Source organism: Gavia stellata, chromosome 32 (assembly GCF_030936135.1).
Source record: "Gavia stellata isolate bGavSte3 chromosome 32, bGavSte3.hap2, whole genome shotgun sequence".
NCBI classification, from domain to species: domain Eukaryota; kingdom Metazoa; phylum Chordata; class Aves; order Gaviiformes; family Gaviidae; genus Gavia; species Gavia stellata.
Window position 1 is genome coordinate 521843 of NC_082625.1, and position 23163 is coordinate 545005.

Below are 23163 nucleotides of genomic sequence, written 5' to 3' on the forward strand. Positions count from 1 at the left end.
CACTGGGACTGGGACCTGGTGGGGGTCTGGTGTCCCACAGAGGGGGATGCTGTGTCCGTGCCGGGACTGTGAGCAGCCTTCCCTGCTCCCCCCACCCCATGCCCCAGCACTTCAGCGGGGATTTCACCACCAGCACCAGCGTTTCCTCCCCACTGAGACCCGCTGGGGCAGGGAGGGAGGGCAGGGGGCCCTACAGTGGCACCCGTGGGTGCTGAGCCCTGCCCAAACCCTGGGCACTTCTGCCGCAGGAGCCAACACTTCCCACGGGTGTTGGGCACGTGGCTGCCACTGAGCCCACCTTGTGGGTCCGGCGGGCTGGGGGCACGGTCCTGCCCTGCTCCGGCACGGGGGCTGCCGCCGAGGGGTCTCTTCTCCTGCCAGCACTGTCCCAACACTCCGGGGCTTGGAGCTCCGTGTGCCGGCCCTGGGACCTTGTGCCCCACATCAGCTGCCCCTGAGCCGGCTGCGGCCATGCAGCCGGGGTGGCAGTGCCCAGTCCCCACGCCCCAGAGGCACGGGAGCTTTGGGCAGGGCGCAGCTGGCCGGGAGCGCGGCCCAGCTGCCAGCCAGCATGGCACAGTGGTCCTGGTCTGAGTGCGAGCGGGTGCCTGCTGCCCAGCGCGGCCGGGCAAGTCAGCAGGGACTCCCCGAGCCCCCAGTGAAGCACGTGCGGAGCAGCCCTCACGCTGCCCAGCCCACCGGGACGTGGGTGGCAGAGCAGCCAGGGATGGGGCTCAGCCCCCCAAGGCCTTCCCTCCCCCCCAGCCCCCTCGTGTGAGCAGTGACACCCCCCCCATGACATCCCAGTTGCCCACCAGTTACCACCCAGGCTGCAGTTTTCCCCCCAGTGGAGTCTGTAGGGCTAGGGGAGGGGGCAGGGGCCGAGGTCGGGGGCTGTTGGGGGTTGTGGGGGTTCACAGTGCTGCTGTGCCAGTCCTCCCGTGGGGAGCCTGGCCCCGAGCCCCGGCCGGGCACCGAAACCCTCTGGGAGAGGCAGAGCTGGGGAAGGGGGTTGAGGCTGGCACCCCCGGCGAGGGGAAGGGGGAGCCTCTCCTGCCTCCCCTGCAGAGGTGCATCGCTGGAGGCCCATCCCTGCAGTGCCGCAGAGCGGGGCGCTGGGGTTGGATGCCGTGGGGCATCTGCCCCATTGATCCTGGGGGGCTGGGTTAGGGCTAGGTCCCCAGTGGGGATGCATGTCACCTCCCGCCACCCCCTCGCTGGGGGCCAGCACCACTCACACCATCCCAGCCCGGGTCCCCCAATCCCCCCTGACCCCAGGCCAGAGCCCCCTCCCAACCCTCGGCACCCCCTGCCCCTTGGTTGGCTTCGGACCCAGCACCAGCCCCGGGCCCCATCCGGCCCCCGCGGCGGCAGGGAGCAGGATCTGGTCCCCGCGGGGCCGGGGCTGGCAGGGGCCGAGCAGCAGCAGGCGGAGGAGCCCGGCTGCGCACCCCAGCCCCATCCCGGCCACCCCCGCCGCCCCCCGCCTGGCTCCGCTGAAGTGCACTTCCTGCGCTCCCGTGCTTTTCACTCGTGCCGAAGCCGTTTGAAGTTTTCCCCTTCCCCGGCCCTCCCCGTTGTTTGTAAGACACCCGAACTGAGCAAATAAACTGTGTGAACAGCCAGCCTGGCGCCTCCGCCCTCTGCGTGGGGACTGGGGACGGCACCCCAACACTTGGCACCTGTGCTCGGCACCCCAGCGGGTTGGGAAGGGGCTGGGATGGGGATCCTGGGGATGGGAACGCTGGAGATGGGGATGCTGGGGATGCCAGGGATGCTGGGGATGGGAATGCTGGAGATGGGGATGCTGGGGATGAGGATGCTGGGGATGGGGATGATGGGGATGGGGATGATGGGGATGGGGATGCTGGGGATGAGGATGATGGGGATGAGGATGATGGGGATGGGGATGATGGGGATGGGGATGCTGGGGATGAGGATGATGGGGATGGGGATGCTGGGGATGAGGATGATGGGGATGCTGGGGATGCTGGGGATGAGGATGATGGGGATGGGGATGCTGGGGATGAGGATGATGGGGATGCTGGGGATGCTGGGGATGGGCCCCGCTGCCCCTTCACTGCCTGGACTGTGGCTCCTCTTGTTCCTGCCCAGAGGCTTCCCACAGCCTCCCCCCTCCAGCTGTTTCACGGGTGCAAGAACCACGTGTGGGGGCATTCGTGCTGTCGCTGGGGGTGACAGAGCCCTTCCTCTGCTCGGCAGCTTTCCTGTGCTGCCCTGGCAGTGCCCCGCTGCCCCTTCATCCCGGCAGGGTTGTGCCTGGTGCTCCGGCCTTGGCACCACGACCCACCCGTCGCCTGAGAGCCCCAGCGAAGCTGATGCCAGCCCAGTGGCATGGCAGGCAGCACGTGAGGGATCCCCACCGCCTCCCTGCTGCCACCACGGAGCGTCCCATTTCCCCCCAGCAGCACCGGAGCCAAACTGGCATAGGGCAGAGGCGGGAGCTGCCCGGCTGGCTGGGATCCCGCCTGGACAGGTCTCTCCCAGCAGATTAAATCCCCTCGGTTTCTCCCTCCTGCGGCTAGTGGGGCCTGCTCACGGTGACGGCCAGCCGGGCAGGGGCAGGGCACAGTGCTTTCACACCCCTGTGTGTCTCCAGACCCCGACGCTGCTCCAGCGGTGTCTCCCCAGACCCACGGTGACACCAGGCAAGGGAGAGCCTCAGGTGCACACTGCCGAGGCCGGTCCTCTCTGCCACCCTGGAGCCCAGGGCACAGGTAAGGGCAGCGCAGCTGGGATGCTGTCCCAGCACGGCCGCGTTGCCAGCCCCAGCACTGCGGTGATGGACACGTGGCCACGCAGGAAGAGCAGGGAGGAGGAGGAGGAGGTGGGTGGGAACCAGGATGCTGGGAAGAAAGGGATGCAGACATGATGCTGGCAGGCATGCCCAGGTGAAGGGGACGTGGCAGCTCCGTTTTCTGCTTGCCCCAAGAGGCAGCGCTGGGGTCAGGGCCCCCCAGGTCCCATTGCCATGTGGCCATGGGTCCCTGCCCACCCCCAGACTGGTGCGGGTCCCACTTCTGCCCCGGGCCGGGATGCCAGCGCTCATTCCCGGGACGGTGGGGCCCCAGCTCTGCCAGGTGCCAACCCAGGGAGCCACGCACACACCCTGCCACGGGCGTGGTGCGCTCCCCGACTCACCAGCCATCGCCTGTGGACTTTGTCTCAACCCTGCGGTAAAACAGGCTCTGCTCTCCCGCCCGGAAACGCAGAGCCACCTGGCAGCTGCACCGAAGCCGCCGTCCCTGGGCCAGCCAGCGCCAGAGCCGGCAGCCCGGAGAGCAGGGCCGGGGGCACCAAGGGGCCGGGCAGGGGGTAAGTGGGACCTCCTGGGCGCCCCGCAGCCGGGCAGAGGCAGCCGGGGCAAGTGGGGTCTGACCCCATCGCCCTGCTCGGGCTGTCACAGGCAGCAGCGGAGCCGGGAGAGGCTTTCCGGCAGGAGCGGGCTCCAGTGGGGAGCAGAGCTGTCGTGGCAGGGCAGAGAGGACGAGGACAGGGACCTCCTGCCCCAGATGCAGGCGCAGCGAAGGGCTGAGCATCCTGGCACAGCATCGCCCGCTTGGCTGTGATGCCCTGTGCCAGGAGGGAGGGTGGCTCTGGGTGCTGGGTGCTGGTGATGCCACCCGCTCTGCCAGCGTACAGCAGACGTGGCCATGGGCACCGAGGGCCTCACGGCCACCTTGCCCCGGTCCTGCCCTCTGCCTGGCGCGTACAGGGTGCCCAAGGTTTCCTGGCCGGGCGCAGGTTCTTGTGCCCGCTGGGAGGGGGCTGCTTTCGTCCCCAGGGCAGGAGGGAGCTGCGCTGCTGCGAGGGGCTGGCATGGAGCGGGGGCTTGGGGGGGCAGCGCTGGGCGGGTGCCCACAGCCACCGGGGTGGCGGGGCTGGCAGAGCCGTGGCTGCCACGGCAGCGAGGGCACCCGCCCCAGCCCTGCCTGCACAAACACAGGGTTATCAGGTGGCCGGGCTGGGAGAGGCCTCGTGGTGTAAACAGGGGAGCGCAGGCTCCCGGCGTGGCTGTGCCGCGGTGTTTGCTCAGGCCGCGGGCTCCTCCGCACGCTCCCCGGCAGGCACCACCGCGTCCCCCGCGCCCTGCCCTGGGCTGCCTGGTGTGGACTCACGGGGCTGAAGGACGCTGGTGGCAGAGTGACTGGGCACCCCCGGGCTGCCTCCCTGCCCCGTCACTGCCTGTCCCCGGGGAGCAGCTCCAGCGCTTCCCAGGGACAGCCAAGCCCACGTCTGTGCCCCTCCAAGGGGAGAACGGAGCCATTGAACAGGGAACAGACTGTCCTGGGGCACAAGGTCGGGGAAGAGCCAGACACCCCGGCTCTCGTTGGAGTTTCAGACCTCAGTGCCACAGTCACGTCTGTGGAGCGGCAGAGTGTGCCTGCAGGAAGGTGTGTTGGTGCACTGCTGCACCACTGCATTGCTGCACCGCTGCATTGCTGCATCGGTGCATCGATGCACTGGCTTGTTGGTGCATTGGTACACTGGTGCATCGGCACGTCAGCCCATTGGTGCATCGGCACGTCGGCGCGTTGGTGTGTGCCGCGGGCTGGGGGCCAAGGGCAACCCTCCAGGCGTGGGAGCCAGCTGCAGTGGGGGTGACGGTGGCATGGGGGGGTCGGGAACAAGTCATTGAACCACAGCCAGCACTGAGCCCGGCGCAGTTCTTGGAATTCCCCACGGGCTCCGGCTGAGCTTATCAGGGCCCTGCAGCCTCGCCGGCCCTGCCGGCCCCTGCGCCCCACCGCCACCCACCCCAGCCACTCCCCGGCAGACACGGCTCAGCTGGGTGCCCCGTGCGGCCTCCCCAGGGCATGGGGACCCCTGCCCCAACGGCTCCCCCGGACAGTAAGTGCAGCGCGGTCAGGGTGGGGGCAAGGGCAGTGCCAGGGTGCTCCGAGCGGCTGCTCCCCCCCAGCCTCAGAGGGACGGGTCCCTGCGCAGTGTCCAGCCGTGGCGAGGGGGTGCGTGCGCACACCGGCTCTATCTGCGGTGGGCAGGTGGAGCGGCCGCCAGCAGCATGCCGGCACGCTCGTGCGTGTCTTGCACGTCAGCAGGTCTGGGAGTGCACGTTTGCACAGGGAGGTGGGTGAGCTGCAGGTCTGCAGCCCATTGCAGGACCCCCGGGGCAGCGGGACCCTGGAAAACTCCCTCGACGTCTCTTTATGGTGGGGGGGCCCAGGCCAGGCTTTGGGGTGCTGCGATGCCGCCTGCTCTGCCCAGCGTCTCCCCGTGGCGCTTGGCCAGGCCGGGGGCAGCCCGGCACGCGGGGGTCAAGCCCAGGACCCCCGTGCCTCCGTGCCCCCACATCGCCGGGCGGCTGGGGCCGAGCCGAGACAGTCGGATTGTTTTGGGTGCTGCTTTGGGAGGGACTGTGCCACTTGGCGTGGTGCAGCCGGGAGCCCCGATAACAGCCCTGCTGGTTTCCCGCTCCCCGCTCCCCTCCTGCACCGGCCGCCAGCGCTCCCCGGTGAGGAGTCCCCTCCCGGCAGAGACCTCTGACCCCTCCAGACATGATAAGAGGTGTGGGCAGATAGTTTTCACTATCCAGGTTATTGGGGGCTGTAAAAGAGCAATAGTGAATTACAGGTAGGAACGTGAAGAGGTTACGGGAAGTCGGCTGGGCGCAGCGCATCGGGAGCGGCAGTTCCCCGCAGATCCCAGCCCCGCTCCTGCTGCAGGCAGCGAGGTTGAACCACCTGGGCTGGGCGCGGGGCTGCACAGCAGCGCAGTGGTGTGGGGGCATCGCCCTGCGGCCGCCCGGGCTGCCCCAGCTGGCCCTGACGAGACCCAGGTGCTCCCACCCCAGGAAAGGCTTAAATGGCTCCTCAGCTGCAGGCTGGCCCCGTTCGCCCCCCGGGAGGAAGGGTGCAGCGGGGACGGGCTGGGAGGTGAGCAGAGGGAGCTCCGTCGCCAGTGTTGCTGCAGGGAAGGGGGCACGTCCAGGGCACCGCGCATCTGTCCTGGGGGTGAGCTGGGCTGCCCCGGACGCAGCGACCCACGGCCGCCTGCCTCCACCCAGGGGAGCCTCACCCCGTGCTGGTACCACAGCACCCAGGCTCGGGGCTGCCCGTAGCCTTGCTCCCGGCTTCCCCGCGTGCTCCCAGGAGGCTGGGAGCACCTGGGGAGCAGTGCCCGGCGCTGACGCACCCCTGACCTGCTCGGGCTCACGTGAGCCCAGCCGGGAGCGGTGACGGCACGGCTACACCTTGGCAAACAGAGGGAGAGGATGTGCCAGTGGGCACGCCCGGCTCGCCCGGGGTGTACATGTGTCTCGCTGGCGCAGGGGCCGGGGAGAGCTGCTGCCTTGTGGGGACCCACCTGCGCTGCCCCTCCCTCCCCTGGCACCTGCCGTCCCATCCAGCTCCGGCCCGGTTAGCGCAGGAGGATCGACACTGAGGTCGGGGCAGTTTATTCCCGCTTTGCGTCACAGAGGGGTTAAAGTCCCCTCCTTTTTATGAGCCACGAAACCATTTTTATGATCCCCGCTGTTTCAATAGCTCGGCTATTTGGAGCTTCCTTCCCGCAAATGCGCGAGGAGAAATTCCAGGCAGAGGTGGACCCGGTGCTGCCGATGCCTCTCCCTGCCACGAGCTGATGCTCCCGGTGCTGCCTGTGGCTGGTGGTCCCTCCCTGCCCGGTGTGCATGGTAAGGCACAAGGGCGGCCGTGCTGGAGCTGGCAAGAGCTGCCCAAGGCGGTGGCGGAGGCTGGCGCAGAGCAGACGCAGCGTCACCCAAAGCCCCGTGGCCGCGGTCTCGCTGCCCACTTGGAGCGGGCGATGCTGGCTGCCTACGGCAGGTTTGGCTTTGCTCGCTCACAGCTGCGGCTCGGCTCAGGACGCAGCCAGGCTGGGGGACAGAGGCAGGAGGGGGATGTCGGCTTCGGGGCAGTTCCCATCGGGAATGGTGCTTCGCACTCTGGCTCCTTCTGTCCAAGACCTGGCGTTTCTGCGTAAATGGAGCAAATGACTGCTGGGACACGGCTGGTTTGTGTTAGTGGTGTCTGTCCCCTGGGCACAGGTATTTCTCGGTCACCGCTGGGCAAGGACGGCAGTACCAGGCTGGGAGGGGGAGCTGCATGCCCCCGACCTCGGCTCCTTCCGCTGCTCTTAACAGCCGCTCTCCCCTCCTGCTTGCAGAGCCAGCCAGGTCCTGCCTCTCGTCCTCAGGTGAGCCAGGAGCCTGAGGGCGACCTCGAGGCTGAGCAGCATCCCCGGTCCCCGGCGAGGTTGGCAGAGGATTGAATGCTGACTCTTCCCGGGAGATGGACAGAGTCACCAGGCACCTGGTCTTCCAGCTCCCACAGACCCCGCACAAGCACGACGATGACGATGCTCACCAAGCCGGCTCATTTGCAGAGCAGAGGGCCGACAGCGACGACGACGTGTTTGGCTCCACTCAACCCAGCAGCCAGAGGGTGGAAAACGGCTATGGCTGGAAAATGAGGTCAAAGTCACCCTCATATTTCCTGGATGGTAGAAAAGATGTCTGGAGCCCATCCCCGGACAGGGAGTCCAAGCTGGAGGTGGTGAGATCGGGAAGCTTATACGACCTCAGGGTTTACAGAGGCGAGAGGAAGCCCTCGAAGCTTTACGATGAGGATGAGGAGGAACAGTACAGGGTCCCTCCACCAAACATCTCACCTGAGAAAGCCAGGGAGCTCGAGGATGAGAGGAGGGAGGTCATCCGGAGCCAGGTGATGAGGAAGAGCTCCACCACGGCTGAGAGGTGGAGCTCCATGGATGAGCTGAGCTCTATAAACGCTGGCATGGGTGGCCAGGGTGAAGGCAGACAGGCGGGCAGCTTCACCACCAGCTTCGCCATTTGCTTTGACAAGCCTTCCTCGGGGAGGGCAGCAACGCCTGTTGACCCTGAAAATATTGACACGGAACAGATCAACTTCTCCGCTGCTCGGCAGCAGTTCCTGATGCTGGAAAAGACCAACCCGGGCTCTTTCTTCAGCCCAGGGCAACAGGCCGTGTCTCCAAAGCCAGAGTCGGTGACAAAAGTCCCTAGGCAAGAGTGGCATAGTCCTGAGATGCCCACAAAGGCTGCGAGAGGTTACGGTAATGCTGGTGCATCCAGCCAGAGCAGGACGGACAAGACCGTTTATCAGGTTTATAATGTGTCCTACAAGACACCTGTGAAGGAGGAGGTCTATGCTCCCAGAAAGGCTGATACTGAAAGGTCATATCCCACCGGGAAAACATCCAGCTTGACTAAAGTGTCTTCCATAGAGGACCTGGACTCCAGCTTGGGTGAGATGTATAACAAAGGCAATGCAGGCTGCACCAGTGACGGAAGCGCATCCAACGAGATCTTCAACGGCCTTGTGGATCTGAGGGCCAGCAGCAATGGCCTGGACAAGGAGACGAATGTCAGCAACGAGACGCCCATCGAGCGGGAGATCCGCATGGCGATGGAGAGGGAAGAGAACCTCTGGAAGGAGAGGGGGATCCAGCGACTGACCTCCAGCAGTGAGCTGGTGGAGATCCAGACCAAGCCTCTGCTCTCCATGCACACCTCTCCTGGCCCAGGCAGGAAAGGGAAGGACAAAAGCCGCGCTTCCCTTTACGTCCAGAGGGAAATCGAGCAGGAAACCAAGCGCGAGGAAGATCTGAAGAAGCAAGGGAGGCTGCTGGGGACGTATGACAGGGGGACGCAGCAGGAGCTGGACGAGCGCAGGAGGGTGTTCGAGCAGGAGGAAGCCCCCCCGCAGAAGCCCACCTCCACGAGCAAGGCAGACGAGCGGAGGAGCTGGGTTAATGAGTTTGCGGTGGAGCAGCCCACGAGCCACGGCCCCCACCCCGCAGAAGACACCAAGGGTGGGAGAAGCCTTCCCAGCTACGCAGTGAGCATCACGCACTTCCAGGCGTCCCAGCCGCGTTTCGCTGCCAGCGAGAAGAGCCGGGACCAGCCCGTGGTGTCCCAGCGTGTTTCCGCCAGCACCAGCAAATGGGGGAGCGAGGATTCCCAGGGAGGAAGGCTTCCTGGCTCCACCCTGAGCCCCCCCGGCACGGCTGTCCTGCCCAGAGAGTACTTCTCCTTCTGCTTCTGGAAGCCCAAGGTCTCCTTCGTGGACGACATGGGGACACAGAACCCGCTAAGGAGGGAGGACGGCCGGGAGGAGCAGTACAAGCTGAGGACCTGGAAGCCCCAGACGTTGGCACTGATCGAGAAGGAGATCCAGAGTGACTTGCAGAGGGAAGAGGAGCTGCAGGAGCAGCGGCGGCGGCGGCAGCTGATAGATGGCTACTCCGTGGTCGGCAGCGATGGCGTTCCCCAGGAGGGCTCCCACTCACGGCACAGCTCCGGTAAGGGGAGGAGAGGAACGGCGCACTGGGACGGGGCAGGGCTGAAAGCCTGGGGCAGAGCTACCGCAGGCATTGCTCCTGCCCTCCTGCTCCTTGTGGCTCCGGGTCTCAGCAGGAGCCATCAGAGGGGCAGGAGCGGCAGCGTGGGGTGCCCGTCCCAAGGGACCTTCCCGTGCAGGCAGGCGGGTGCCTCTCCCAGGCATGGGAAGCCCTTATGGCTGGTGTCCGCAGTTGGCACGAGATACCTCTCGCAGGCAACAGCCAGAGGTGACCTGAGCTCTCCGTAAGAGCAAGAGCAGCCACGGCAGGGACCGAGGGGGACAGTTATGGGTGGAAAGCACCAAGTTCTGGCCTGGGAGAGTCTGGCTGCGGGTGAGGGGTCCAAGTTCTGCCCTGCAATGATTAGCTGAGATCTCCTGTGTGTTGGCAGCAAGTTGTCCTGGGAGAAAAAATTCTCCTTGGACAGGGATTCTGTGGTCAGCAAGCAGAAGTGCTTGATGTGAGTCCCTGGAGCCAGCTGAACCAGCCCAGCCTGCTGGGGGGAGGAGATGCAGGGAACTGATGATGATGACGAGGGATGGGCTCCGCGAGAGTGGCACTGCTTTTGACCCCAGAGCTGCTCAGATTTTGATGACTTTGTGTCATGTTACTGCAGAAAACAGTGCTGGAAGGGCCCAGAAGTGCCCAGCTCATGCATTTCCCCTCCCTTGATCCTGACAATCCTCGGCTGGCACCCAGACACGGGGTCCCAGCCGTGACCTGCCGAGGAGGCCGGTCTGGGGCAGGAGCCTTGCTCTCCTGTGGGTACGCCGGCCCCTGGGAGCGGTCCTGGTGTCCCTCACCCCCTGACGGCTCTTTCTCTTGAAGCTGCCTCAGGTGTCAGCGGCAGCTACTCGGTGTCCGGGTCTCCCGTCTCTGCTCCTGCCTCGCACCAGGTGGGGGTCCTGGGGCTGATGTCGTCCTTCACCCCGCTGAGAGTGGCGGGTCCCTCCCAGGGCAGCACGGAGACACTCGCCCCCGACTCGGCTCATTCCAGCCCCTTCGAGGAGTGGAGGAGGAGGGTGAAGGAGGAGGGAAAGGTGAACGCACCCACCCTGCCCGCACTGGGCAGCGCGCGGTTGGGGGGCTGGAGCCCAGGAGAAGGCTGGTGGCCCCGGGGCCGCAGGCGGCCGTGCCCAGCTCCCACACGGAGCTGGAGGTCCAGCTGCTCGGCTCGGTGGGAGACCCAGCGGTGGTGGCACCGGCAAGGGGCCGTGCCGAGCCCCCAGGGCAGTGCCCCGCTGCTTGGTGGTGCCAGCGCTGGGTGGGACTGTGGAGGAGCTGCTGCTTCCTCCTGGGGGGTGGTCCTGGCCTGAACTGTCCCCCCGCTCCGGGGAGGGCACGATGGCACGACTGCACGCGCTGTCTCACCTCGCCTCTCCCCTGCTCGGCAGCCTGACGCCCCTGTGGGCCGTATCCGGCTGCCTCTGGATATTTCCCTGCAAGGTTGCTGTTATCTGAACCCTTTTTTTCCCCCTTTTCACAGTATGCAGGCATTGAACCCGTTGACAAGATCAACACAGAGGTAAAGTCCTTTACATACTCGAGGGCTCTGCTTGCGCTGCCCTGACTCCTCTCCCCACTGGGCTCCCCTCGCTCCCCAGTCCCGGAGGCTGACGGGATGGACGGGGCTCTCGGCCCCGACAGGGCCATGGGCACCGCTCCGGTGGGCACTGCTCCGGTGGGCACTGCATTGGGCAGAACGTGTGGGGCGTATTTAACCCGAGGGGGGGGGTGGGGGGTGGGTCTGGCTAGGAGGGCAAGTCATGCAAAAAAGATTGTTTATAAAAAGATCTTCTTTATGGCATGATCCTGTGCCTTCTGGTTTCTTTAGGTTGTGGAGAGCACCCGAGTGGTTCGTCACAAGAGTGCCATGGCCCAGCGCTGGGAGGCAGGGCAGTACGTCAGGGACGACGACTGAGGGAGCCCGCGGGGCCGGGGCAGGCCGGGGCCACCGGACTTGGCCGTGTACTTGCCCCGTTGGGGATCAGCTGAGGCGCGATCGGAATACCTGATCGGTTCAGCTCCTGGTTATCACGAGAATCAGAGACTTGTCCACTGCGAATAGCAGCCGTTTTTAATGTAACAGACGATCCTTTTGATGCAATAGATGTGCTCATTCGTTCCCCCTTCCCTTTGGGGTGAGGTAATACATTTTTTTTTTCTGGAGGGGAAAGATTGGATCACTTCTGCGAGGAGGCAGCCGGATGAAATCATGCGGTAGTTTAACCTCTTTCTCACTGGAAGCTGTGTCTCCGCCTCGCAAGGAAGCTGTTTTATTTCTAAGCGGGTTTAGGTTCTCCGGTGCCGCCCGGGAGGCACCTGCACCGGCGCTCGCCTTGGGATGGGCGTCAGACCGGGAAACCGGCGCGTCCGCCCCGCTGCTGAGGCGCAGCGCTGCAAGGGGCGCGGATGTGCAAAGGGTGGTTATTTCGCTAATTTATTAAGGAGCCCCCGCTCCCCCCCGCTCCCCCCCGCTTTGCCGCAGGCGTCCCGCGGGCGCCGGGAGAGGGGGCGGCCCCGCCTGCCCGCAGCCCTCCGCCGGACACCGCCCCGCGGCCGCCGGGACCCCGCCGTCGCTAGGGGGCTCCCGGCGAGCGCGCAGGCGGCGCCGGGCGCGGGGGCGCGCGGCCGCGGAAGGCGGAGCTCTGGCGCGCGCGCGGGGAGGGGGGGCGCGTCCCCGCGCGGAGCCGCGGGGCTGCAGCGGCTCCCGGGCGCGGCGAGATCCCCCCGGGCGGAGCGCGGAGCGGGTCCGAGACCCTCCGTGCGACAAGGGGACAAGCAGCGGGGGCTGAGACCCGCGGCCCCGCGATGGAGCGCAGGGCCGGGCGAGAAGCGGGGGCTGCAGCGGGACCGCGACAGCCCCCGGGCGCGGGGGGTCTCCGGCCCCGAGGGCTCGTCCCGCCGGTGAGCCGGGAGCGTCCGGGCTCGCTTCTGGCCGAAAGAGATGTCCCTCGAAATCCTTTTCCGCCAAATGTGTACACAAATGCATCGAATTAAAAAATAAACTTTTACCAGTATTTTTATCCTGACTTTACTCATAAACATTCAATTCTTAGATCTCTCAGGGAATATCTTTTGTAGGAGGTCAACAAGGCACCTTCCAGTCTGTTTTAATTAGGCATCGTTAACATGCAATAGAAGCGGAGACTGGGATAGCGTTTTCCTCTCGTCCTTTTTTCAGTATAAAGCCTACTCAAAGTCCTCTGACCGCGATCTCTGAAAAGCCTTTTTTGCCGCAGACGCTGCTCCTAGCATCAGCCCACGACGGGTAATTTCCTAATTATCGGAAAAGAGGTTTACAGTTTGAGCTGCAAAGACGCGCCCTGGGACGGTTGTTCACAATTTCTGACAATACTCCATCCTTGCTTTTACGAAGTGGAACAGTTCTCTGGCTGATCTTCGCTTTTGTGAGCAGCAGTTAAACCCCTGATGAGGTCTAATTTAGCATATTACACGGGATGCTATTCATTTGTATGACGTGCAATTAACCAGAAATTTAGCTTAAAACCACTGTAAGACACCAATACTCGGGATCCGTAGATATCCCGTGCGTAAAGAGGCAAGCGGCTTTCCCCGAGCAGCGGTGCGTGGCCTTGGGAAATGCAGGGTTTATTAGCTGCTCCCCCTCCTCAGGCTCTCTTTGGGGCAAGACCGCGGCACACGGACCTTTAGCACGCCCAGCACTACTGAACTCTGTTCCCTTTTGCCGTGCCCACTTGGCGAAGCCTCTGAGCCCGTCCTGGCTGCCACAGCCCCGCTCGTGGCTCCGCTCTGTAAGCCCAGCCCAAGGTTTGGGGCTGGGGAAGGGCACGGGTGTGCGGGGGCTGCTGGGGGGCGGTGATCCTAGTTTTCCTGTGTAATCCGTTATTTCTGGGAGGTTTGCTTTCTACGGCCAGTAAGAGCATGTTGGGGGCAGCCGTTTGCCTGTCCCCTTGTTCGCTCTGTTCCCTCTTGCAGCCACCAGAAACCAGGAGGTGCCCATGTGCTCGTGACAGGATTAAGTGAATGCTGCTGGCTAATTGTGCCACCTGATTTTTAAGGCCTTTCATTAACGAGCTTGGGGGTGTGGATGAAATAGATCAGTGGGGAGGAAAGAAAAGCCTGATCTGGCTGTTATCTTCAGATGGGGTGAGCAGAGCCCAGCCTGGTAGGAAGGGCTTGCTCTGCCTCTCAGCTTTTGGGCCCAGAGCTGCACGTGTGGCTGGGCTTGACCTGGGCACAGGTGGGTCCTCCAGTGATGGCTGCGGCACTCGTCGTGCCATCTGCGTTCCGCAGCGCGGGGAAAGCTGGAAGATGCCCTCTGAGCACTCGAGTAAGTGAGCTTGTCTTTTTTATGGCTCTTTAAACATCTCTAAGTTACTTGGTGATACGAAATGTTACTTGAACGGGACCAATTCTGGCAAAGGGTTTGGCCACAAAGACCTCGTTAAGAAACCGCCAACGTGGCCTCCGTGGGATTTCCAACAGCCCAAATCCTCCTTGGGGTCAGCTCCATATACCGCTGAATAACGATGGGCTCAGAGCAGGAGAAACCACAGCACAGGAAGCGACCGCGCTGGCATTTCAGGAAAACGTTACCTGCTCATCTGGGGTTACTGGCTTCATCTTTGTAGAACAGACAAACAGACCGGCCAAACAGGCCTGAGTAAAACATTCTTTTATTAGGTTATGTCAACAATTCAACCCAACAACTCGACTGGACTGTAAGACAATATATTGACTGAATAGTACTTGAACAGCTGAACAAAGTTGACTACGTCTACCAAAGTGTATTTGTGTAGCTATATTTAGCACTCCGGGGAAAACACTTACCATAAAACCTTTCAACGCTGTCAGCCATTTTAAATAACTTTTTAAAACACAGTCACAACTTCTTAAATCTACTAATATTTCACTAAGAAAAACGACATAAACCTTGTTGAAAGCATTCCCATGAGATACGGACTAGCAGTTGGCAAACACGGCACTTCATCCTCCTCCTTCCACCCCAGAACTAACTCACGTTACTTATCTTCTTACGATAGACTTATACTACAGACTAAACACTGTTTCCAAGTGTCAGCTCCCTAAATATGAGTGCAGCTTAAACACCTTGCCAAGTTATTAGGCTACCGAGCCCTCTCCGTGTTAACATTTCCTATTTTATCATGTCACTAATAATATAGTAGAATATTAACTGTTTTTACAAATGTGAAACCTTGTTTTTACAAATGTGAAACCTAAGACTCCCAAAACTAAAACTAAATAACTGAAGTTTTATTTAACTTACTGAACTACCAATTCCATTAACAGAAAGAACAATAGAAGCTTTTCACTTAACCTGAAAGCTAAGGTGATGCAAATGTGTAGATGTTGATGTTCTACGGTGAAACTGAAGAGAAGGATGTTCTCCTCAACCTATACTAAATATTGCCACTTAAACCTTTCAAAGACTGCTTTGAAAGACACTTCCAACCAAAAAGTGGCACAGCAGAAACTAAATGGGTATCTTTATTTCTTGGACTTCTTTACAGGTCCTTTGACTTGCTGGATAATAACCTTCAAGATCTTTTCCATTTTGGCTTTTGTCAGTGACTTCCTACAGTACCATATTTGGTCCCATATGGAGCACAGAGGCTTGGGAGCTAGGTAAAGTGGATCGTAGTCATGGAGCATATCCAGCGGCCTCCTCTTAGCGTACTCCTTATAATCGGCGACTGGACAGTTATCTGGATCGTCAGGCTTGGCAAAGAGACGCGGCCCCGATTCCCCTGTGCTTACCGCTGCACTCAGATCATCCTTCCACTCCAAGTACTCCAGCTCTCCCCCATTCTTTTTTAGCACAAGCTGTCCCCAGTACAGATTATGGCTCTGACTGTGTGTACTTGCCCCAAAGCCCCTAATGATATTTGTGAACATGAGGTGCAAAAAGCCCTGAGGGTGTGTCTTACTTAAAAGTCCCTTCTTACGAAGACTTTCCACATCTTCATCTGTCAGGTTCTCCAAAATACTCCACTCTCCCTCTCTCGCTTTTTGAGATAGGTGCTGATGCTTTAGTTTCAAGGCTTCCTGAGACGCTCTGAACTCCAACCCTTTAACCACGCTGTACTCGTAGTTGTGATCCTTGAGGTATCTCTCTATGCTGCTCTGGAAGAAGTGCAAAGAACTGGCGGAAAAATCTGTTCCGTTCTGTCTCTTTGCAGAACTGTAGAATGAGGCCAGGTAATTATCGAGGTCTTCCGGTGGCAGCTTACAGATCTCGCGCGTTTCAGAAGGGCAGTGTAAAACCAGCCAGTCTTTGAAGATTTTTATATCGCCAGCGTTACGGTTTCTCTTTTTCTCCCACTTCTTCAACACATCTAAAAGATAAGAGAGCTTTGTGGACAGCAAGAACTTACGAGGAGATCAGTGAAATATAAGGAGATGCAGAATAATGTTCACCTTCCTTCTAAAAGTAATTCAGAGATTATGGGACTTTCACAAACCCATTCCTTTAAAGCTTTGGTTTAGCTCTGTGTTCTCAACAAGCCAGCCTAGATAGTGTGCTGGTTTTGGCTGGGATAGAGTTCATTTTCTTCATAGTAGCTAGTATGTATTTTGGATTTGTGCTGGAAACTGTGTTGATAAAGCAGGGATGTTTTAGTTACTGCTGAGCAGTGCTTACACAGAGTCAAGGCCTTTTCTGCTTCTCACACCGCCCCACCAGCGAGCAGGCTGGGGGTGCACAAGGAGTTGGGAGGGGACACAGTCAGGACAGCTGACCCCAACTGACCAAGGGGATATTCCATACCATACGATGTCATGCTCAGTATATAAACTAGGGGAAAAGCTGGCCAAGGCCCTGCTGCTTGGGCTGGGCATCGGTCTGAGGGTGGTGAGCAATTGTTTTCATTTGCATCACTTGCCTTTCTTGTTTGTTGTTATTTTCCTTTTCATTACAATTTTTCTTCTTATTATTATTATTATTTTATTTCATTTCACTTATTAAACTGTTTTTATCTCAACCCATGAGCTTTCTCGCTTTTACTTTTCCTATTCTCTCCCCCATCCCACCTGGGGGGAGTGAGTGAGCAGCTGTGTGGTGCTTAGTTGCCAGCTGGGAGTAAACCTCGACAGATAGGGAAGGGACTGCCTCTTTCCTTGTTTGTTCTCACTTGGCTGGTGAATCTGCATACTACCATGTAAATTTAAGATATTATTTCTTTTTGAATTATGTTTAAATGGGAGAGAATGAGTTCCTAAGGAGATTTAATCACTGAATGTCATTATGGGGTGCATGTGTGGAAAGCACTGGTGCAAGTTCTATGGGCCTTCTCAGACAGCCATACAGGACCAGAGACTGGACCTGTCATCGGTAGCGTGGCCTGACATTGAACTTCACCCTGGCTGATTTTGGAGCTGACTCTGAGTGTGCTCGTAGCACCACACTTGTGGGACCAGCCGTGTCACCAGTGGCTGCAGTCCTGAGCCTGCAGCGCTGGCTATGAAGCCCAAGCAACCCCAGATGGACTTGATACCCTTTCATCAATTTGCAACTACTCTGGAGTGTATTTTGTGGTGACCCTTCTCTGTAAAAATAGATGGGAGTTGGCCTGTTCATGGATCTTGTGATCTGCCTCAGGACCTAGTAGCACGCATTTCGTATGTTCAAAGTGTTGTACAATATAGTTTGCATTACACAAAATGTATTTTAAAGCATTCTTCTTTACAAAAATCTCTTCAGGCAGGAGAACTCTAATTGTGAAATAAAAACATTAACCGAAAGATAGGGGTAGATAGTGAGGGAGAACAAAAAGATAAGTAGAAGTTTTTGGTGGCTTTTTTTAAAGGATTGCCAGGATTCCAGTTGGGTTCTCTCTCAAGTTGCTATGGCAATACCACATCTACCTAGTTTGATGTAGCATGAGAAATTAATTTTTTGGATTGCTGAAAAGCTCCATCTGCTCGTCTGTGACTTTTCCAGGGCTGAAGAGGGATAGCTTGAAAAGGGTTCTAGAGCCAACATCTAGAGATTCCCCTTCTTGAGCCGAGTTACTTTATACACGCTTAGTTGTTACCTTAAAATGCTGTGGCTGGACTGAGGTGGATTCTACTGATCCCTGTGCTGCTGTTTGGGGTTTTTTGCTTGTGTTGTTACTGACTGCTCTATGTGAAGAGATGAATGGCTTGTAAATCAATACAAGCAGAGGCCCTGCTTGAGCCATAAGCCATTTATCTTGGCAGAAACGGCTACTACACAGACATTCCCAGATGAATTCCCAGTCCCTTCTGATGATGTATGTTGTCAATTAGAAAAATAGCCAAATAATGTTCACGAAAAACAACTGTGCCAGTTTGTATGGTGTGGCTCCATAAGGAACACGAAAATCTGTAACCCCAAGTCTATTCAGGAATACTAATGGTGCTCTAAGTGTACACCCATTGTGTTACAGACAACTCCCAAAATACTATTTCAGTAATCTCTTTTCTTTTGAAGGACACTGTCCAGTCCCCTGCACTGCAGAAACCTGCAGTAGGTTGTTGCTCTTTAATGTTATGGCTAGTTGAGATAGGCCTTAATTTCAGCAGAAAAATAGGTATAAAAGTCTGGTGCAGTGGGACAGGTGGCTGCAGCCCTGCCCTGCAGCTGGGGAGGAGTTCTGGAGATGTGGCCAGTCGGGAAGCGTCCTGCGTGGCCCCAGGGCAGTGCCGCAGCACTCTGCCAGGCTGGGCGCCCAGTGTGCCACCAACCAGCCGTGGGGCTGGACTGCGACTGCGGGAAGAGAACACGTTTTGGGGAATATGGAGCAGGATTCTCATGCTGAGCGTGTGGAAGTGAGACACAGGCTGTTGGGGGCTGCTTCTCAGATGGAGCCAAGGTGTTAAGCCACTGGATGGAAAACATACACTCTTACTCTTTGAATGATATTTTAAAAATCTGCCTCAATGTTTACACCTAGATGCTAACAGACAAAACCATAAAACTGACTAGACAGCAGTTCACTTGGTATTAATGTGAAATAGCACCTGCAGGCACTCAAATCATTATAGATGCAAATTTCGTGGCTTTACTATAGCATCTTTAAAAACCTGGACATTTGCATTTTATTTGAGGTGTTTAATCATTATATTAAATAACATATATGTACCTGGCATTAAGGCTTCAGTGTATTATACACAACTATCCTAAAATATGATCGTTTATGAAACGAATTAAATCCATTTCATTGATGGCTTCCCCAGTACTCACAAAAGATTAGCGTCAGTTTGGTAATGTCCACACACTGTATGTCAGCTGTTCCTTCTTGTGCGGACAGTGTCTGTTTTACAGCAGGATTAAAACAGCCGCAAGCTAGGCTTCTAAAATCTTTGTCAAACAGCATATTCTTATGATACGGAATCATATAAAATATGCTCTGTGCATGGCTTAACCTTGGTATTGAAAGTTTGCTAGCAAGCAGTGTATCTTGCAAGTTAATGTTTGAGCAATTACAAGTGTCCCCACTCCAGCAGGATTCCAAGGACAGCATCTATGAAAATCTTAAAAATCTTAAAAGTACTAAAGCAATTTGTTTAGCTCATGTAATTTAATATGCAGGGTTGAAACTTTGCTCCCATTGCAATCTCTGGGATTTTTGCCATTGACTTTGGTGCAGCCAGAGTTTCAGCCACAATTTCTCTGTTTTGCTGCTTTAAAAATTACTTCCTCTTGTTTTCTTCTCTTGAGACCTGAGTTCCCATCTCTGGCTCCAGTTTCTCACAGGGACTCTCTCTTAAGTACAGCCAACATACTGTGTGGTGATACTAAGTAAAATGAAAGACCAAAGCATTCAAACTGGGTAGTTAAGGCTGGGCCACAGCCAAGTACACATTTGGGTACCTCAGTGAACGCATCATCTGTTGAAGTGCTGAGTGCTTAAGGTAGGAACCTTTTTAGTCCCTTTTAGTAGAAACAGAGTGCCCCAAATCAGAGGCGTTTACTTAGATGCTACAGTAACGATTTTGGCAGCTGTATGAACTCACCCTTCTTTAACATTTTGGGAAAATGACTAATAGAACTCACCCGCACACCCACAAACCCCTCCAGGAATAGAACTCCAGACTCTCTTACTTTTGTTTGCAGATGCAGGTGGATAGTCTGCGTTCTTGCTCTCTGGACTCCATGAGGCTGAAAGATGAGGTGCATGCCCAGATCCTGACGGTTCACTCTCCTCAGCAGGGTTTTCAGTAATGTTCCCGCTTAGGCCTATTCCTGGTGTGCCGTGCTCAGGAGGGCTCAGCTGGAGCTGCTGCTGGACATCTACAGTGGCTTCAAACTCAAAAAATGTCACAGAGGTGGGTGACTCAAGTTGGGCCTTTGCTTCAATGTTGGAGACAGGAACAGATTTTAAACGTTCTCTTGGTACTGCTGACCCAGAGGAATTTCTTGCTCTAGAAATGTCAGTTATGGACCCTGCAGGATTAAGAGGATCTAACCTCAGGAAGCTGCTGTCCAGGGTCTCTTGATTGCTGACGGGGGACTTCAGAAGGCAGGCAAGAGTTAGGGGTGGTTTTCCTGCGGGGGCAAAGCCCGCTGTTGGTTTGTTAAATGCCATCTTCTGACTGCGATGCATTTGCAAATCTACCTCAGCAGTTACACCTTTATTTGGTGGTTCTGACATAATATTCTGGTTGATCCTGTCTTCTTGGTCGTCTTCATCTGATATGCACTGTTCTTCATCAGAGATGATTTGTAGATCTTCGTTGCTTTCTAGTTTCACCTTAGGTCTGTCAGTTTTGACTTCACCACCAGATATTGACAAACACTGCTCTGCCACAAAGCATGATTTCACGGATTTGCTATTTTTTCGATTTTCTCTGGGTGATGGTTCATTATGTACTATGTAAACTGTGTCGTCTTTCTGCTGAGTGACGCCTGGCGATCTGCTACATGACCCTGTGCTAACAGCATCTGCTTTAGCCCCCTCAAAAGATGGGATCATCCTGAACCTCTTTTCATCTAAATTAGCTTCCCTTGATGAAGCCTCAGAAGATACTAACCTCTTTCTCTTTTCTACAGATTCATTCTCTTCTCTGCTTCTGACGTATAATTTTCCACATTGCCAGTGATATGCATGTCCAACTCCACATATCCACAGAACAGAGTTGTCCTTGCTAGGATGACCCATGTTCTGCACAATTTCCAAGGCCGGGATTTGATTGCATATGGTCCCGTGAGTGTGTGCCCAGGTCACAAGATTGGAGAGATCCATGCGAAGTGAACTGGCATCGCTGCACCTTCCATCACCGACACTCTCATTCTGTAAAAAAGTGTTGGAGATAACTTAAGTGAAAGAGGATGTGCATAAAATAGCAGTCCTGGGGACTGTTTCTAGCCCCATCCCAATACAGCAGTAATTATAGATCAGTGGTTCCTCTAATGGTTCTTTTTAAAAACCAATTTGTTCAAAGTGGACAAATTTATTTATTTTAAAGAATGAAGACCTGGAGGGTAGTTTGTGGGCATGGTCCTGGAATGATTTATGTGTACCTATGGGCTCTGAGTCCTGATCAAGTAGCTCAGCTTAAGAATTTATCATACCTCAGCTGAGCCACAGCAGCGGTTCACGTGCATGTTCTAAATCCACAGCATAACTGAGATTAACACTCTCGCTGAATCACCCCAGCAGCAACCATAGCTCAGCTAACGGAAGGGTAACTTGCTGAAGTGCAGTGCTCTGTTTGCAAGTCTGAGTCCTTGGACCCATGGACAATTCTGCACTCACTCATGGAAAATAACCAGGGAAAGTTCAGGAGTCAGCTTCTCAGTCTCCCACCTCCCCAAGGCCAACAGGGCTTATACTTCTCTCATCTGTCAACATGGCAGCACTACTTGCATCAAAGGGAAATTGGATATATGAAGAAGTTGTTTGTGGGATGCTTTTCAGAAACTGAAAAATGGACCTTGAATCCACATATCAAAACTTGTTTTTAAAAAATCTACAATTTTTAATACGATAATTTATAGAATCAATTGTCTATGGTATCATTTGTGCTATAAAAGAATACTCACCATGCTGCTGTTTTCTATCTCACTGAGCCTTCTCTCAGGTGGAGATCAGTAAGTGACCGTTTGAATTGTCTGTCTTTCTCTCTCAGAACCTAAAATAATCATAATACATGTGTGTGTATATACATATATATATATTTTAAAAAAATCTGGCTAGCAGATGCAACTAAGTTTTTCAGTGCTCAGTCCAAAATAAATGCTACTGCAGAACATGTGCCTTCATTAAGGTGAGCTCCCATGAATGAACTATATATAGAAAGCTTGACTTGTGTAAATATTTGCAGGATTAGCCTCTACAGTGTATCAATCAAAGTTGAAACAAAACATAAATATTGAAAATACAATTTTAAAAACCAGACACACTGCAAGATGTTCCTTTCAGCCCTGGCACTTTGAACGCAGGCTGTGGTTAGCAATCTACTTCTCCAAATAGAGTGAACTGCAAAAACAGAAGTACCAGAAATAGTGAAGCTAGTTCAGATTCTGACATTATCTGACTTTTCAAATAGTAAAAAGAAGAGGAAGTTTCCTAACCAAAGAATTATTTGCATATGTAACTCAGATTTACTAGAGACTAAATCTGAAATTCTCCCATCTGTTTTGAAAAGCTCTATGTAGTAGTCTAGAAAGTCATCGTCATTTCTGTGTAACAGGTTGGAGAAGAACAATCGATCACATAACTTACAGTCAACATACATATTGCAAGAGAGCCAAGAAGCCTTACGATGCTATGTGACTGGTACTGCAGGCATTTACAGTTCATAATGGCAGTCTTTGCTTCAGGCATCTTAGTCTATTATTAATTAAAAGCTTTGCATTTAGTGGTGGTAAAAGATGCCAGACTGAAAACACTGGACGCAGGAATCTTGTCTAAACTGGTTCTTTGAGCAGCTCTGGCCTAAATGTGACGCAGCTTCCCGGTGAGAATAGGCCCTTGTTGGCTTTGAAGGTGAGCACGCACGTGCGGACAGCCCAGCACACCGCGAGCACACGTCCTCATTGGGTGCGTGAGCTCGAGCCTCCGGGTCTCCTGCTCTGCACGCTCCTGTTCTCCAAGCAAGCTGCGCAAGACGGGAGAAGCCCATCCCAGCTGACAGATGTAGGGCTGCTCTGTAATCTGTGAATGCGGTGTTTGTCTGCAGGGATTTATTTCATGAGTATGCTAGTTAAACTGAGGGAAGGCCTGTCAGTGCTCAGGCAGGAAACTGCCGTACTGCAGAAGCCCTTTTGTGCACCAGCACCCGTGACAGAGGCTACGCCCGGTACCTTTAGAGCCCACCTCCACCGGCCATGCTTACTGGCTCCCTGCGAGGTGGCAGGGTGAGGAGGGACCCGGCTGAGGCTGAGGGCTCTGCCTGGAGGAAGGGATGTAAGACTGTGACAGGCTGCCCGGGGCGGCCGCCAGCCCTGTGCGCAGGGTGAAGCGTGGTGGCTGCTGCAGGGCTTGGCCAGCATCAGTGATGTGAGGTGGGGATGTGGAAACCGTGCGGTGGAAGGCCCTTACCCTCTCTGTCTCCAGCCTGGCACCAGGACAGGCTCACCTGGGGTTCCCTGAGGCCGCCTGCCCTAACCCAAACCGCCTCACCACCAGCAGGGCCGGTCTGAGGGGGCCCGGGGCACCTGAAGGTACCTGGCTGGCTGTGGGTGGGGGTAGATGCCTTCCCCCTTCCCGTACCCCCATCCTCATCATCCAGCAGCAGAAGCCTCCAGAGCAGGGTTGAGACCAACCACACCCAAACAAAACCCAGTGATTGTGAAACCGCCTCTTGGCCAGG

General features: G+C 56.4%; 2 protein-coding genes across 2 annotated transcripts; one reads left to right on the plus strand and one right to left on the minus strand.

Moving 5' to 3' along the window:
- Positions 1-7243: 7243 nt before the first annotated feature.
- Positions 7244-11733, plus strand: MISP (mitotic spindle positioning). The gene is made up of 4 exons (XM_059831806.1): positions 7244-9339; positions 10207-10418; positions 10865-10903; positions 11213-11733. The coding sequence occupies exons 1-4, from the start codon at positions 7290-7292 to the stop codon at positions 11297-11299; spliced, it is 2388 nt and encodes a 795-aa protein (XP_059687789.1). The 5' UTR covers positions 7244-7289; the 3' UTR covers positions 11300-11733.
- Positions 11734-14871: 3138 nt separating this feature from the next.
- On the minus strand, positions 14872-20953 carry LOC104260848 (uncharacterized protein KIAA1958-like). The gene is made up of 3 exons (XM_009816688.2): positions 20921-20953; positions 19451-20639; positions 14872-15719 (listed from the first exon to the last, which is right to left on the minus strand). Exons 1-3 carry the CDS (start codon positions 20951-20953, stop codon positions 14872-14874), a joined length of 2070 nt encoding a protein of 689 aa, XP_009814990.2.
- Between the last annotated feature and the right edge of the window lie 2210 nt (positions 20954-23163).